A 17752-nucleotide genomic window follows, 5' to 3' on the forward strand; every position below is an offset into this window, starting at 1 on the left:
GGGAGAGAGGCAAACATGGGGGCTATGCACTGCTACCGGCACCGGAGAAGCCACCGGTACCGAGGCCCTTCGTACTGCCCAGGGAAAGCTGGGGAGGGGCTCTGGATCAGGGAGAGGACGAGGGGAAGGGTTTTGAGCTGAAAAAGGGGAGATGGAGATGAGATTTTAGGAAGAAATGTTTTGCTGTGAGGGTGGGGAGGCCCTGGCCCAGGTTGCCCAGAGCAGTGGTGGTGCCCCATCCCTGGAGGGGTTCCAGGCCAGGTTGGATGGGGCTTGGAGCCCCTGATCCAGTGGGAGGTGTCCCTGCCCATGGCGGGGGTGGGGCTGGATGGGCTTTGAGGTCCTTTCCATCCCAAACCACTCTATGATTCTATGTATTTTGTACAATTTGGCCTTAGTAGCAATGCAAATCCCCAAAATCCTATGTCAAATCAGCCTAAGTGGGACTGCAGAGGCAGCTCCCCCAGTTCTGCTTGGGCTGGAGCTATAAAACTTGAGCTGGAAGAACTGTTTTTCTCTTGATTGCCATAAATGGGATACTTACAGCGCTACAGCGGCATTCAAGACTGTTTCAGCAAATACAGCACGTCGGCTTTAGGCATTTCTCTGCTGAATCTGTCAGCAATAGCTTTTTCACCCCCACAAACTTTAAGATAGAACTCAAAGATTTAATCATTAAGACTATTCCTCCTATTCCAGCACATTGTATCATAGAGTTATAGAATCCTGGGATGGTTTGGGTTGGAAGGGACCTCAAAGCCCATCCAGTCCCACCCCTGTCATGGGCAGGGACACCTCCCACTGGATCAGGGACTCCAAACCCCATCCAACCTGGCCTGGAACCCCTCCAGGGATGGGGCACCACCGCTGCTCTGGGCACCCTGGGCCAGGGGCTCCCCACCCGCACAGGAAATCCATTTCTTACTAAAATCTAATCTCAATCTCCTTTCTTTCAGCTTAAAACCATTCCCCTCATCCTCTCCCTGCCCTCCCCGATCCAGAATCTCTCCCAACTTTAAGTACTAAATCATAGAAGGGTTTGCGTTGCCCAACTCCATCTCCGAGCTCTCTGCAGCAGCTCCTCCTCCTCTCACCCTGACCCCCTCCGAGCACCAGTTTATCTCCAATGGAAGAAGAAGATCCCGTGCCAAGCAGACAGATCTCAAACTTCCTTTCATGAAGGATTAAATCTCCTTTCTCCGCCGGCAGAGGGACGAGGACCAGCCAGTCTGCGGGGACTATTCAGTTTGCTCACTGACCACGAACTCGTTATTTTTGTCCCTCTCCTTCAACCGCTTGCATGTCATTTGCATTGTTTAAAGTCAAAAGGAGATCCCCTCCGCTTGCAGCTACAGAACTTCTCATTTCATCCATCGCCGCTCAGGCTGGAATCACAACTTTGCTTGCTATTTTGTCCATGTGCAAGAAGCAGAAGAGAAAGCAGCTTACTCTTCTGAAATGGCATTGGCTCGGCCGTGCTGACACCGGGGAAAAAAACCACCCGCCAGGTCCACCGAGGTGGCTCAGGACAAGAGAATTCCAGTTCCAGTCTCGTTTCTGACCGTGTGGCCACGCCAGCCCTGAGGATACCAACCCATGCGATGCTGCTCGTGCACCCCTTTCATTTTTTGTTCACCCCTTCCCTTGGCTCATCGTGGCCGGCGTTGGCATCGGCCCAACGATTCCCTTTTGCAGAGCCCCTCAACTCATAGAAATTGCCTTATTCACTATTTTTTTCCTTCCCTTTCCATGCCAGATTCTCTCCTGGTTCATCCCATAGCACTCAACTACCACCTCCATCCCGATTACACCGAGGCGGCGGCTGGGACTAAGGTTCTCCTCAGGGCTGTTGGAGACCGTCAGCACGGGGCCTCGGCCGCTCCCTCGGAAGGTTTAGGTCCTTGGAAAGCGGCAACGCTTTCGGGCTTCAAAGAGGACACAGGCTCAGGAGGTGGATTTCACATTGACATTTTTATTAACGCCAACTTGTTTTAAATCTTTTTGTGTCTTTTAAACAATAGCACAAAAATGTTTCAGGGAAGCAGTCTGGACAGCGAGTCTGATGACCTTCCGAAATACAGTTAAGCCACACCACATACGAATTCCTGTTAAAGAAAAAGAAAAGGATATGGAACTCCAACCTTTGTGTTAGAAGGAGCTGTGCCTGGTTAGTCGACCCCGCTGTGCTGGGAAGCGAACGACGCCACACGGGGCTTGGACGTCATCATCATCATCACGCCACTCATCACCAATTTAAGGCTTCTGAATCAAATTACCATCAACATCACAGAAAAGAACAAAAAGCAAGTGTCGCTACAGCCAAGAGGAGACCGAACGAGGTGGATCTTTGAGACAAGGAACGGCACCTCGACCAGAAGAGACCCGGCAGGACCACCGCCTCCTCCTTCGCATGTGTTTTGAGGGTGCGATTTAGTAAGAAAAGAAATGAAACGCCATGAATCTTTCTCTTATTTAATGTGGCTGTGAAAGATGTTTCCTTACAATTCCGTTATCTCTAAGAAGGACATCAGCAAGTGGAACCGAGGGAAGAACCGAAGAGCAACAGAACATTTTTTCCTTTTTGCCAAGAGGTAACACAAAAGGGAGGGAACCTACGATCCTTGGGTTGGGGGAGCTGCGGGGACGTCTCCTCCCCAGAACCTCGCGCTTCAGCTGCCGCACAGACTCTACGTTACCTGCCTTTCCCAGTGACCTCTTCCATCAACCCATTCCTGCCCCGACCTCTCCACAAAATTCCACTGACCTAAAATCCACCGGGTTCCTTTTTTTGGGGGGAGAGGGTGTAAAAAACAGAACATCTGTCGATAATAAGAGTGTCAGGAGGGGGTGTTAAATACTGTAACCACTGACAAGGCTTGAGGAAGTTTCACAGTTTTGTTATGCTCTATTTTATTACTATCGTATTTACAGATTTTTCTCTCTCTTTCTTTCTTTTTTTTTGCTGAATTGCTGATAATTTGAACAGAATCTCAATCTGGAGTGTGAGCAGGAACCAGTTAACTACATTCATTGTCCAATCCCCGTTGGTTTGAGAAAAAGACTCCAAATTCTTGGCATATGAATCAGCTCTTGGGTAGCTCCTCCCTCTCCCCCGTGAGGCGGCAGCGGGACCGCGGTGGCGGCGGCACGGGTGGATTCACACCATGGCCGGCTGGTCCTTGCGCTGCTGGAGGTACTGGTGGATGTTCTCGGCGTCCCGCTTCAGCCACGCCGCGTTCAGCAGGATGTTTTCGCAGCACTGCTGGACAGTGCGTTCTGCCGACGGAGCGGGGTGGCTCTCGAAGAAGGCCTATACAGAAAGCACAAAACCATCCGTGAGGGAACGAACGGGCAGAGACCAGGCTGGATTTGTAATTCCTGAGGTTCTACAGGAACGCTTCTGCAAGTTACGCTCTTGTCTGACTATGGTTCAAGCCGTCTGCTCCCACCAACATCGCAGACAAAGCATGGGATTGCAGAATTCGATGGGGGTTGGAACCGGATGATCTTTAAGGTCCCTTCCAATCCAACCCATTCCATGGTTCTATAAATCTGTGGGCAAAGGGTAAATAATAAACCCTCCACACGTTCTCAGGACGCTAAAACATCCCAGCAGAGGGGACACTCCAGTCCAGTCATGAAGCTGCATCACCTTGAACCACCAGCATTCAGACAGACTCGGCAAACGCTGATCTGCCTCATGTCCAAGCCTCGCTCCCAGGACACAGCACCAACGGCCACATCAAACTGGGAACTCTGGTATGGGATTGGGTCACCTGCTGCCATAAAACGGAGCCCAGGAGCCCCGGGCGCTATCGCAGTCAGCCCAAAACGTGCCGTATCCGTCTGGGAAGGAGAGGGCGGTGGTGGAAGGCTCAGCTTCCTGCAGAGTTTCAAGGTTGTCTTTTGGGGAGTCTGCTACAAACTGTGCTGGATTTTATAGGTTAAATGGGTGAAACTCAATAGAAACCCCTACAAGTTGGACATTAGTCTGTGAAAACACTAATTTAAGAGATTTCAATGCCATCACTCAGCCAGAAGTAGCACAATTCAGGGACGAGGCAATAGTCGGAACAGAGGCAGAGCCACGGTTCAAACCCAAAAACCACAGAGAAGCTCCCGGCTCTTCCATCAGCTGCTCAAGAGTCTGGAGCGCGATGTTTGTCACAGATGATATGAATCACTTCTTTAATTAACATTTCTTACCTTAACTTCTGCGGCCATTTTATCATTTGCAAATCCATCCACTGTTAGCTGAAGGAGAAACACACATGAACCAAGGGTAAGCACTCAGCATTTCAAAGAGAACAGTTCAGTTCTGATCACGTACGGGACACTCCCACAGCCACACATACCTTTATTAGTCTGGATATTAAGAATCCACCTTGGTATCGATTATAAAGTTCCTCCCAGTTGTCCCTAACGAATTTCCAAGCAGCTTTCCTCCCCTGCTTGCTGCCTCCAGCTACTCCACCGATAACAGATACCGTGTCCTGGGGACGTACCTCTTCCTGAAGAGGAAAATGCAGACAAGCATTCAAGACTTTCAGCAAATACAGCACGTTGGCTTTAGGCATTTCTCTGCTGAATCTGTCAGCAATAGCTTTTTCACCCCCACAAACTTTAAGATAGAACTCAAAGATTTAATCATTAAGACTATTCCTCCTATTCCAACACATTATATCATAGAGTCATAGAATCCTGGAATGGTTTGGGTTGGAAGGGACCTCAAAGCCCATCCAATTCCACCCCTGCCATGGGCAGGGACACCTCCCACTGGATCCCGTTGCTCCAAGCCCCATCCAACCCGGCCTTGAACCCCTCCAGGGATAGGGCAGCCACCACTGCTCTGGGCAACCTGTTCCAGGGCCTCCCCACCCTCACAGGAGAACATTTCTCCCCAAGATCTCATCTCCATTTCCCCTCTTTCAGCTCAGAACCGTTCCTCTCTGCATGCTCTACCACAGCGTGCTCTGAACGCCCCTGCCACTCTCAGGAGCCGACGAAGCAGCAGCTTTCCCAACGACTTACTGAAAGTGCAAAGGTGAGAACTTTCTGAATCAGTTCTGGTTGAGAGATGGCTCCAAGAACTCGTTCGATTCGGTTCTTCTCTTCCTGCATGTCCGCTTGCTTGTGAAGCTTCAAAGCCAAAGGGAACAGTATTAGTGCATGGCATTAAATACTGACTTCTCACCTGGCACTGCTGAACTCGCCAATAACGGCCGAGCTGCGAGATGAGCCTTCAAGCCCAATGCATGACAAACTGAACGTGTTTGTGAATCACCCTGCAGCTCTTGACGTTACGGACCTCATTACACATCCATCAGTGGAAAGCACTGTCAGTAATAAACCGATGTGTTTATATAAGGTCAAGTAGGACCGTGCCTCCGAGCAATGGAAATAATCCTAAAAGGAGAGGTGCGACAATCCACTAGGTGGCAATTTCACACTAGACACGGACCAAGGAATTCCATAACGGAAGTCTTGGTGTTCAAATCATCTGTAAAAGAGCGGACCAAGCCTGCTTGCAGATAAACTGCATCCTAGAGGGACTTGCGGGGTGGAATATTTAGCTTTTCATTGCAAAAGCTGGCAGGAAAAGCAGAGCGTGCACTCACCTTCAGCATAGTGTCTAAAGTAGTACTATCGCCATGCTTCAAAACAGTTACATACACCTACGACAGAGCAGAAACAAGAAAGGGCCTTCAAAAACCACCCTGTCAGAAATGCAGTGATCTCTTTCTACATCTTTGGATTGGATTTCAGGCAAGGGAGCACATCTAGAAGGTACCAGCACTCACTCCTACTCTTTTAAGACTGGATTTTAATTAAAGATGCATCAACTCCTTTACTTCTTCCTTAATTTCAGCATCTTCTTGGTGATTTCACACACAACAAAACACCGGAACAAGAAGCCTTTGTACCACCCAACACCTACCCAGTACTTCACATGCACTCGGTCCGTACTCATCACAGTCAGACTCTGTGCTCTGATGCCTGCAGAGCTCTTCCACCACCTCTGCCCTTTATCACAGTGGTGTTAAACCCAGAGGACATTGGCTCGTCATGGACGGATGTAAATGAACAGAAATCAGCTCAGGTTCAGCATTGCAGATGAAGAGGCTTCTAAACCCAAAGAGCAACGCAATCGACAGACCAGAGCTGGACCAGGGCAGTTGATGTGGCTACAGCTGAGCTTATCTGTTACGACCAAGCACTGGCCACGACAGAGGCGGCTTATTCGAGTCAAGAAACACGGCGATGTTTCCCATGCTCCCCAGTATAATTTCCTTCATAACTGGGCTTATCCAAGCTCCCGCCACCTCTGCCAAACCCACTGTTCCCAAACCTTGACTCTATTTCCCTCCAGCCTCCCTGTTCTTGGAAACACAAGAGCTCAGTGCACGCAGCGCTAGGGGAGTGGGGACAGGCTTTGGAGAACCCCAGTTTGCAGTAACCTACAGGACTCCTCAGATCAGCTGACAGGATGTGTTTTCCTTCCACGTGGTCCTTAAATCGGCGTCGGGCTTCTTCTAATGTTGCCTTGTGCCCAGCTTTTCCTAGTTTGCCCAGCACCAGCCCTCTCAGAAGGGCATCCAGGTGACCTAATAAGTAGGAGGAAAACAAAAATAATGGTTTGGAGACACAGGAAAAAAAAAAAGCAATGATTTGGAGACACAATTCAGCAATTAAATTAATGAAATGTTCTTCCACCTTGACTGCTCAGGGCAGAGCTGAATGACAATCCTTCCACATGTTTGAGGATAGCTAAAGAAACCAGGCCTCTTCTCGCTCTCCTTGATGCCAATGGGAGAATACATCGATTTTTTTACAGCAAGAGGCTCGGGAGAAGATGATTCCGGCACAATCACAACAGGCCAGGCCTGTAACCTGAGCTAAGGCAGTAATATTAACCATTTCTGTCTACAACAGGCTTGGCTGGAACAAATAAACATGCACCTACACGGCTTTCCTTCCTTGGAGTCTACCAAGTTTCACGCACTCCAACAGATGCAAAGCTAGAGCAGAGGGAAAGGTTTTACCATTCTAACTGGAGCCTGAGAACAGACAGTTGTTTGGGGAGTTTGCGTTTGTCTGGTTTTAATTAAACAAATACCCCCGAATGCCTCTTCACGCTCCTCTTCCTCCCTTCTCTCCCCTTTCCCAAAATCTCAGCGGCTTATTTACACACGAGTTTTCCAAACCCACCACTGGATTTCACAGCAGAAGTTTCCTACCCTCTCCAGATCTGGGGTCCCATCCCAGTCTCTCCCCTATCGGTGAAAAGACATCTTTCACGAACACCTGGATTTCCTCATAGAAGTCTGTGTGGGACAAGAGAGTTGAGAGAATCCCCAGGTTACAGCTGAGGTCGCTCCACACGGTGTAGTTGGGTTCATTCACAAAAGCTTCCATGACTTTTAGAACCTCTACAGTGCTAATGATTCCAGCTCGGGCCTGGGAGGGGAAAAGACACGGATTAATCTTACTTTTAAAGAGAATTTAATAGCTCATCATGTTATTTTACAGCCTTCCCCGCACATAAACTCTGTTTTCGCTGTTGTGGGGTTCTGCCAGGTGAGTTAACAGTGGTTCAAGTGCCTTTGCTGCCTGCTCGCGGCACACAGTGCTGTTTACACACGGGTAAGCGCTTTACGAGGGAACAGCTATATAATTATCAGCACATTTTACAAATGAGAAACAGATTAAGTGACTTTAATAACCACCGCAACGCCGGCAAGAGAAACCAATCCCCCCCCGAGTTATTCTCAGCCTGATACGACATCTTATTTTAACTAAAAACTCTAAAGATTGAGATTTTAGTTTTGCTCTTCGTTCAATTAAGAGTGTGAAACTGCAGAAGTCCCGTTTTGCTTCCTGCTGCCCACGAATTAGCACGGCTAGCGCTGCCCTTCCTCTGCCAGGAACATTTCATGTTACCTCCTCTGCACTCGGTGCCGCTGACAACACCCGCAGCCGGCATCGCCACCCAGGCTGCGCAGGGTCTGGCGAATCTGGAACCAGCCCGGTCATTTATGGTACCAGAAAAGAGGTGAAGATCAATTTTTATTATCTAAACTGTCTTCACAGAATCATAGAATGGTTTGGATGAGAAGGAACCTTAAAGAACATCTAGTTCCAAACCCCTGCCGTATTAAAACTGAAACTGAAAGAGGAGTCAAACACAATGTTCCTGAGTGTATTATTTGCCTATTTTTTGTCCCATTGCTCTTGCGATATTTGGGCAGTGACTCAGGCAACAGTTTCAAACCCCTTCACCTGAGCTATGGCAAGAGTTACAAGCTCTAAAACGAGAGAGGCAGGGTGTCAAACCCACATTCTTGAGAGTTTCTGTACGTTTGCTGATTAGCAAGAGCAAGAAAGTGTGTTCTCAACTACAGAGCACAGTCATGAACTGTTCGGAGCCAGCAACGCCTGCTTTGGGGACAACCCCTTGCTTTGAAACAAGAATCCCCAAGAGCCGCATCCTCCAGCACAGGACAGCTTTACAAAACTCAGCTGCTCATAGTATTGGATAAAGTCGTCGAGGGGATCATTAAAACATCCTTATTTTGATCAGTTAACAGAAAGCAAGTTCTCAAAACACTTAATTTGTTAAAAAACCCCTATAGTGTGTGTGTGTTATGTGTATATATAGTATAGTGCTTTTGGAATGGGTCCAGAGGAGGCTCCAAAGATGATCCGAGGGATGGAGCACCTCCGTACGAGGACAGGCTGAGAGAGTTGGGGTTGTTCAGCCTGGAGAAGAGAAGGCTCCGAGGAGATCTTATAGCGACCTTCCAGCACCTGAAGGGGCTACAAGAAAGCTGGAGAGGGGCTGTTCACAACAGCTTGTAGGGATAGGACGAGGGGGCATGGGTGTAAACTGGAGAGGGGCAGATTTAGACTGGACATCAGGAGGAGTTTCTTCACCATGAAAGTGGTGAGACACTGGAACAGGTTGCCCAGGGATGCTGTGGCTGCCCCATCCCTGGAGGGGTTCCAGGCCAGGTTGGATGGGGTTTGGAGCCCCTGATCCAGTGGGAGGTGTCCCTGCCCATGGCAGCGGTGGAACTGGATGGGCTTTGAGGTCCTTTCCAACCCAAACTATTCTATGATTCTATAACACACCCCTACAGCGAACAGCGCAAGGAGCTACGCACAGCCTGCTTCCATAGGCTTTATAACACAAGTTAGGATTTGTCGGGCTAATTAATAGCTTGATGTTTGCAATAACCCCAGAGGCACTTTGCCTGCAGTCACCGGGGAGGACTCCGAGACATCAGTTTCTGCCATTACCACAGCTCTCGCTATCAGACAGAGCAGCAAAGGGTTGCTTACCAGAGAGAAGAGATCGTTCTGCAGGCCAAGCCTGTCCACGGGGGGTAGGGAGAGGTCTTTGATTGCTGGTATTAAACTCTCCAGCATGTCAGGGCTGTACTGAGTACGGTAAAACCCTACTGTTCCCAGGTTTAACTGAAATGCACCAAAAGAGTCAAAAATTAAAAGTAGAGAACAAATAAGGCAATGCTTTTTTTACTTTTGAGCCACTAGAAGTTTCTCAAAGCATCACAGCTCAGAGAAGTCCGTCACTGTCACTTAAAAAGAAAAAAACAAACCATAAGCAAGGGAGAAATGTTTCAGATTTCAGAGCAACGCTCGCTCAGAGGTACAGAAGATGAGACCTGACATCAAAAACAGAGGCTGGAGTCCAAACCAGGAGCAAGGAGAAAAACTTCCCTTCCAGGGGTAACTCCTAGCTGAGGGAAAGCCCCGAGAAGGTAAAGTGCAGGAACTGCAGGTCCTAACTTTCGTAATCTCTCTCTCTCACACGGGCTCAGTTTTGATAGCGAGAACCCTTTTCTTAAGAAAGGAGAGCAGGCGCCGCTGCCCAGCAGCAAAGCAAGTCACGGTCAGTAAACCTGGTGAACCGCGCTGGTTCCACGCTGCTGCCTACCAGATTTTAGTGTAGATGGTCAGCTAGTGCAGCTGGTTGGACAACAGCACCTGGCAGGAGCCAAACCCACTGCTCGGCTCACACCCCCTTTGCTGCTGCTACAATTTTAGCCACTCCAATCACCAATTCTACAGCATGAACTAAATAACGCCCCGGGCTGCCCCTCTCTGCAGCCAGCAGCCCTACAAATCCACCTGGGACTCAGCTGGGTTGATGCTTTCTCAGGCAGAAATATCAAACCCTGCCCTCTTTAGCCAAGGTGGGTTTGGAATTGTTCATTTCCTGCCCCTTTCTGTTAGGGGGGACGACTCGGAATGGGTGATGTGAGAGAACGTGCAGGCCTGGCAGCTGGAACGCCCGTGTCAGTTAACTGGGAAGATTTGATTAATATGCAGAGAGACCAAACCTCGTGGTTACTTCAGAGTCATCTCTCTGAACACAGCTCCAGCTCACAGACAATTACTCTTCAGGCTCAGCAGCTCACACATCGATAATCCCAGCCAGTTGCAGTCTTTCCATTTTGAAATGCAGTTTGACCGCTGTCTGCAGTGGATCTCGGCCACCACATTTCAACTCAAAAGCTGCCTCACTGTTTTTCCGGGCTCAAACTCCTGGAAAGGTTCGAGTTTACATTGTCCAAGGTGCCCTGGGAAGGCAGAGCAAGCGCTAACGAGAGGAGCTGATATTCAATCACAGCACAGAGAGGCCCCTCCGCAAGAAACACAAGATCGTGAGGGAGGCTGAGGGAAGAGGAGATGAAATACAAGGGAACATCACAAACTGATTCCCAGTAACGCGTTCTCCTTGCAACCGCTCACCTTCACCCACTGGTCGGGTTTGATGCCTTTCAAAACCACGGCGAGCTCTGGTTTGTCCATCAGTACCTGCATTTTGGCACAGGAAGGGTTATCGCTCGTACAAATACTGATGGGGACCATCCACATGGGGAAATCCTCCCCTGCAAGAGGAAACAAGAAAAAGGGGGGGGCCTAAGGAAAAAGAAGTACACACACAGCACTGAGAAACTCTGCATGGTGTGCCAACCAGTTTCAGCAGCGGTTGAAGCCAGACCTCTTAAATTTAAACGTAAAAATCTGAAGGAGACTGATAGTTCTAGAGCTAAACACCAAGGGTATCTGAACTACTTTTCAAGTCAAACATTTTAAATTCCATAAACACGGGAGATGGGTGGAATCTACGTCACAAGACAGAGCTGGCATCCATAGGAGGTGTTTTTATTTCAGTGCTCCTGTAAAGCCAGCAGCTGAGAGAGCTCCCAGCATCGGCCTCAAACCGTGCATCAGGGGAAAAGCACCTCAGAATGAGAACAGACCTGAAGAACGGGGGATGAATGCTGTTCTCTGTGCAAGGAGGACATGGAAACCCTAAGTGTAAGAACACTCGACCTGAGATTTTGCGAAGTTTTAACAAATACTGAACACCTGAAGCCAAGCAAAACCACCCGTTTGCTCTGCAGCGCAGCGGGTTTGATCCCTCACAGTTCCTGCTGCTGCACGAGAAGCAACAAGTATGTCCCTCCTGTCCCTCACACGCATCTTACCAGTATATGGTCCGCTGGCACAGAACTTCTTCTGGACCAACTTCAGCACTCTGTCCTCTTCTTGCTGGAAACAAAAGACAAGAAAAGGAAAAAGAGAGAGAGAAAGGAATTATCAGAACATCTGATCTCAGCTTCTGTGTATCCCAACAGATTCATGTGCCCTCTATATTCTCCTCCAGATAGAGGAGCCACCTCAAGCCATCATTCCAGCGCATTCATCCCTGTTAAAACACACGTGCCCTCTTTCTCACCCAGATTTGTTGCCTGATTTCAGCTTCCAGCCAGTAATCCTCCCTGCCCCTGCCATCTTAAGCGTAACTGAACTGGAGGGAGAAGCAAAACACACAGCGAGGGGAGCTCAGGCAGATGTTCCCGCCCCCAACAGACATTTCACGCATAAAGAGCTGTCGGGTCTGTGTCAGCAAAGTCCAAGCACATGATCCAGAGCGCCACTGGAATAACTCTGTATCGCTTTGCACCACGTTCCTCAACTGAGCTGCGCTTCTCCTCCCACCAGAAACACGTCTGTCACTGAACACCACGACTGCGCTGCCTTCTGACCCAAGAGAATTCTTTAAATCATTGAATCACAGAATGGTTTGGGTTGGAAGGGACCTCAAAGCCCACCCAGTCCCATCCCCTGCCATGGGCAGGGACATCTCCCACTGGATCAGGGGCTCCAAGCCCCATCCAACCTGGCCTGGAACCCCTCCAGGGATGGGGCAGCCACCACTGCTCTGGGCAACCTGGGCCAGGGCCTCCCCACCCTCACAGCAAAACATTTCTTCCTAATCTCTCATCTCAATCTTCCCCCATTGATACCAATGATCCAAATCATTGGACGTTACTAAATTTGATCCTAAAAACCATAGTTAAAGGCAGCATTTTTGATCTGAAGTGTCCAAAGTTGCCCAGTTCTATTTACCTGTACAGCTTCCACGTAAATGAGTGGAAACCCCATCTGTTTGGTCCACGTGTTCATCACAGCAGCAATAGGTTTACCACTGGCTTTTTCCAGGCTTTCCCAGAGGTCCTCTGTGGAAGAAGAGTCAAACTAAGGACTGTTGGGAGTCCAGACACATTAGATACTCTCGTGGACACTACACGGGCAGCAGGAGGCTGTTTCCTTATTCCAGCTCGCCCTTCATCCTTGGGATTTGGGGTTCTTATCGAATAGTAACAGACAGGCAATAAAAAGAAACTTGTTTAAACCTCTCATGGAGGAGAGAGGGGAGAAGAAAGCTCCTTTACCACTAAAAATGTGCAATCAATACCCATTGCGACAAAAGATAATAAAAATGAGCATTAAATATTCAAGCTGGTAAATATAAGAATCTTTTCCGTCAGTTTTTCATATATTGAGCCAACAAAACTGACTGAACATGGGCGGGTTTGGGCTGACAGAGCCCGAGTCCCACTTACACATTTATGCTTGACACACAAAAAAGGTTTAAGTAAAGAAAGTGCAGTGAGATATCAAGAGAGACTTTGAACTGGGTAATCGCACAGCAACCGGTGCCACAGAAGGCTCGCATGACAAACCAATGTTCTCCGTCTAAAGCAGATTGCCACGCGAGCGCAGGTAGCAAACGCAGCCCCTTCAGGTCACCTCAGCAGGGAACCCCCAGGGGATGCTGAACCCTGGCCTGCGGCACTGGAATCAACAGCAATTACTGCCTTGTGTTTCCCTTCTCGGGTGGAAAACAAGAATCCAGCACTTCAGCGCTAACAATTTTGTCTCCAGAAATCCCTTTTCTTAAGCCAACGATAACCCCCAGGTACCTGTAGCAGCATTCTTCTGCTGGAACTTCGTTAAATACAAATTCATTCCTTTCCGAAAGTCCTGGGAACACACAATGAAACGGGTGATGGCACCAGAACGGAGTCCTTTCTGCCTCCCTCCACGTTCAAGAATCAGCCCAGAATTCTTAGGATCAGTGTGGGCATTTGCAACCCCTTCCCTATCTTTCCTCTATCCTCTTTTCCTGGGTAAATTCAAACAGAGCCCAAACACCAACTGTCGAGAGGCTTTCAAAATATAGAATATACATTTTATATATATATATATTCTTTAAGAAAATGGTATTTTTGAACAGTAAAAAGATTCGACAATCCCCAGCTGGATTTGTGACACCAATCTTTTACCTCATCGCCAATGTAGTCGTGCAGCATTCGGATTACAGACGCTCCCTTGCTGTAAGAAATAGCATCGAATATTTCATCTACTTCGGAGGGATGGCCAACGCTAACCTGTGGCAAACAGGATAATTCACAGGGAGAACAGTTTTAGCCGCTGTAAGAGTTTGATTTCGCTTGTTCTGACCTCTCAGGAAGAAAGCATATGTATATCCCTCACATGCATATCCCTCACTGAGCTCAGTGATCTCTGCACCCACGCAATTAAATCTATTCACGTATGGCTCGGGGAGGACTGGTTTATAGGTTAAATGCAATTTAACTTAGGTTTTGGTATTTAATCAAACAGACTTGGGGATTCTGCTTCAATCCTTTGGTTCGATACTGGCCCAGAAGCAAAAAGCAGTGGAAGGGGTTAAATTGTGGGGCAGTGAACAGCACACTCAGGAACCACTCGATGAGCAGGTCACGCTAAAGGGACTGGTTGGGTAAGGCAAGGTCACCTCCCAACATCTACTATATCAAACACGTCCTAAGCTGTCTGAAACCTTGCCCACGGTGATCTCCAGGAATGACAAGGGAGTTTTCCTTTAACAGAGACCTCAATTTTCCTGTAACTGAGCTCGCTGCTGCCTTCTCCGTCACTGAACTCCCACCTTGGTCCCAAAGCAGTAAACAGGAGATCCTATTTATTTCAAGACTGCCTGCATCGCTCTCGGTTCTAGGAGTACAAGGCAGAAACACCTAAGGTGGCCTCAGTACATGCCCAGCAGAGTCTGGTAGCTCAGGCTCTGGGCTTTGGTTCATGTGGTTGAGCACTGGAGTAAGATAGTCGCTGCTTCACTGAGCTCAAGGGCCAGAAAATGAACCACTTTGATCAGAAACCAACACAAACCACAAATAACGATGAGTTTTGATCACAACTTCTCCATTTCACATCAGCAGAGCAGAAAAACTGCCAAGAGAAGCCATCTACGGACCCTCAAACCTCACTTCTACTAATTCAAGTAGAGGAGAATCCACAAAGTGGACACGCAACCTTAGATTTTCCTTTGTGTTGTGAATGACTGCAAAGTCCCTTTTTTTCTTAAGGCGGAAAAAACCCTTATGCTCAGCTGACAAAATACAAAGGGAGACAATCACTAGCAAGGACAGAACTTACTTCGATAGGATGACTGTTGTCTAAGGCATCAAGCTCTTGAGCTCGTGTGTAATCAGCAGAAACGAACTGAGTCCAGATATCGTACTCTGGGAAACAGTGATCTACACACAGGTACTCGATCCAGGAGGCAAAGCCTTCATTCAGCCAGAGGTGGGTCCACCATTCCTGGAAAGATAAGAAGGCAGAGTAAAGAACGGAACTCCAAGAGCTTCATTTCATCAACAAGAAGTTTCCTGCAAGGATGTCGATGGCCTCGCTCAGTGCAAACCTGAGAAGCAGGTAACACTTGCAAGCACAAATCCTTCTCCATAAAGGAGTCGTCAGCCCAAGAGGAGGAATCGGCACCCAGTAACAGCCTTCCCCTCTGCCTGAGGCTTTAGAAACTCTGCATGGAGACAAACAGCATCAGGGACAAACGAAGACGTTGGCCAGGACAGGGAAACGCGTCAGCGACAGACACAGCCACCAGCGAGGAAAGCAGCAGCACTGCGGGCAACGCGACAACAGCGCCTTTGTCAAACCCAACGGCAGCAGCTGCAGGAGCCTCATTCTGTTTGGGTTTGGTTTGTTTGCTACAGAGTGTGCTTACCTAAAGGACAAAACCTGGAACCCGAAAGTCTCCTAGACTCAGGGATCCTGCGGTCTCATAAACAGTTACAAGTGGTTTTTCACCAGCCAAGGGGAGGGCTTTGATTTTTAAGATAAGAATGTTACACTGATGCTTCAAAATCCATCCCTTAATTTCTAATGTAGGCAGGATAAGGAAATCAACTACAGATATGGAGGAAGAAAACACTCTTTTTCTTCCATCGCTGCCTTTACCAACTATTCTCCCAGTGCAGAAGTGGGGGCTCCCCCAGCCCAGCATGTCTGTGATGATACGAGCCCTTCAAGAACCCGACCAGGACGAGAGCCAGCCCAGTGAGCTGCTCTACAGAGAGCATTTACCCCAGGGAGGGTGGGATTCCATAGGGAAAGCTGTCACTGAAACTCCACACGGATAAGCCCCGCTTTATTTTTAGAGCAGAGACCATCCAATCTTCTTTTACGTTTCTGATCGCCTCTGTTTCCAGGACAAGGTTCCAACACACGCAGACTGGAGGTATCAGAGCATTAATGCCACTGCAGAATAGATTCTTGGGTAACTAGCTTGGACTTCTCAATCTTTTCACCTCCCTGTTTTTCTCTCTTATCCCACTGCTCACGAGTAGATTTCTGCCCCTGGAAGCATTCAGATTTCATTTATCTTTGCGGCAGAAGCGGCACGTTGTGCTGGCTGATAAAGGTCTGGTGCTGGCAGACCTGGGACGCTGCGGCTCTCTGCTGCGCTGTACACAGCTCAGGTTAGAGAGGAGAAAAAGCCGACTTTCTGGACACTGAGCACTCCCCCTGGAGTGTCTTTTCACGTTTCACAGTTGCACCATGGAACATAAATAATGAGAGAAAAAAATTCTCACTGACAATTTTCTAGAAGACCCAAAAACTTCAAAAGGAAAATAAAAGGCTATTTCAACGTAAATTTGAGAGATTCCTGTAACTGATGCTTTCTCATTGCCACATTCTCCAGGATCAGAAGGACCATGGGTTGTTCGTGGGTCACTAATGGTCCCCCAGGCAGTTGCTCGTGTGCTCTACTCGCACTTCCAGCTGCTCAGCTGCCCTAAAAGCTAAAACTCTATTACTTTAACATCACTTTTCCATTTTGATATCACATTGCTTTCACATGGAAGCTGCCTGCACTACCACAAACAGGAATGGACACAGCTGACCTGATCCTAAGAGGCACTGTAGGAGTTTGACAAGCTTGGCTCGGTGCTGTAATTAAAATCCTCCACCCACCCGCACTGGGCGCTGGTGCACCTCCTGGACGAGGACGGGCTGAGAGGGTTGGGCTTGGTCAGCCTGGAGAAGGCTGCAAAGAGACCTTAGAGCAGCTTCCAGGCCCTGAAGGGGCTACAAGGAAGCTGGGGAGGGGCTGTTCACAACTGCTGGTGGTGACACGACGAAGGGCAGCGGGGATAAACTGGAGAGGGGCAGATTTAGACTAGACATAAGGAAGAATTTCTTCACTCTGAGGGTGGAGAAGCCCTGGAACAGGTTGCCCAGAGCAGTGGTGGCTGCCCCATCCCTGGAGGGGTTCGAGGCCAGGTTGGATGGGGCTTGGAGCAACCGGATCCAGTGGGAAGTGTCCAGATGGAACTGGATGATCTTTATGGTCCCTTCCAACCCAAACCATTCTATGATTCATTTCAGCAGCCCGAAACCTAGAACCAGGCAGGTTTGGGGCTCCAGAAGCCAGGCTTTTTAAAGCTGGTTTCTTAAAAATACAAGCAGCTTCCTAACTCATTAAATATTTGGCCTCCAGTGTCTGCCTGCGGGGGTCTGGGAAAGGGAACGCCAGGTCTAAGAGAGTAAGCTGAAGCTGTTTGTTAACGGCAGAAGCTCCGACAGGTACAGGTTTCAGGTTTCAGCACTAAATGGAATTTATTTACAGATTTCAATCTTGCTGCCTCAGATTTGCTTTGATTCCCACCAAAATGACTTAAACATCAATCCAAGCAGCCATGTGGCTCCCAAAAAATCCAAAGGAAGGATGAGTTACTGGTGAGTAACTTTTCAGCTGCTGGAGGGGAACAATTTGCAACACTGAGTTGGGACTGATACACCCACTCCATAGAAAAGCCTGGGGAGTGAATCACACCTGCCTGGAAGGAAAACAGTGGATTATTGGTTCTAAGTCACCTGACTGGCCAAAATCACCTCCTCCACTCTACTTAGGAGCTGCATTCAAACAACTGAACATTACCTCACAGAGAAAAGATCTAGCAATACTTCTGGTGAACACACTAGTGAAGAAGAAAGCAGTAATAAAGCTCTATTTCAACATTTAATTTGTTTATTTCAAACCTCGCATGCCTGCAATTAAGGGGCACTT

At 48.5% G+C, this 17752-nt stretch overlaps 1 protein-coding gene across 1 annotated transcript in view; it reads right to left on the bottom strand.

Annotated features, from left to right (window-relative positions):
• Window positions 1-2458: 2458 nt before the first annotated feature.
• NPEPPS (aminopeptidase puromycin sensitive) overlaps window positions 2459-17752 on the bottom strand; it is a 40685-nt gene continuing 25391 nt past the window's right edge. The window contains exons 10-23 of the mRNA XM_054088230.1: window positions 14818-14982; window positions 13665-13769; window positions 13302-13362; window positions 12445-12554; window positions 11520-11583; window positions 10777-10916; window positions 9343-9477; window positions 7239-7458; window positions 6463-6605; window positions 5619-5675; window positions 5032-5139; window positions 4356-4511; window positions 4207-4254; window positions 2459-3310 (exon numbers count right to left, since the gene is read on the bottom strand). Coding sequence (XP_053944205.1) covers window positions 3158-3310; window positions 4207-4254; window positions 4356-4511; window positions 5032-5139; window positions 5619-5675; window positions 6463-6605; window positions 7239-7458; window positions 9343-9477; window positions 10777-10916; window positions 11520-11583; window positions 12445-12554; window positions 13302-13362; window positions 13665-13769; window positions 14818-14982 — 1665 coding nt within the window. The 3' untranslated portion in view covers window positions 2459-3157. The remainder of the gene's footprint in view (window positions 3311-4206; window positions 4255-4355; window positions 4512-5031; window positions 5140-5618; window positions 5676-6462; window positions 6606-7238; window positions 7459-9342; window positions 9478-10776; window positions 10917-11519; window positions 11584-12444; window positions 12555-13301; window positions 13363-13664; window positions 13770-14817; window positions 14983-17752) is intronic.

The sequence above is a fragment of the Cuculus canorus genome, chromosome 25 (assembly GCF_017976375.1).
Source record: "Cuculus canorus isolate bCucCan1 chromosome 25, bCucCan1.pri, whole genome shotgun sequence".
In the NCBI taxonomy this organism is placed as follows: Eukaryota; Metazoa; Chordata; class Aves; order Cuculiformes; family Cuculidae; genus Cuculus; species Cuculus canorus.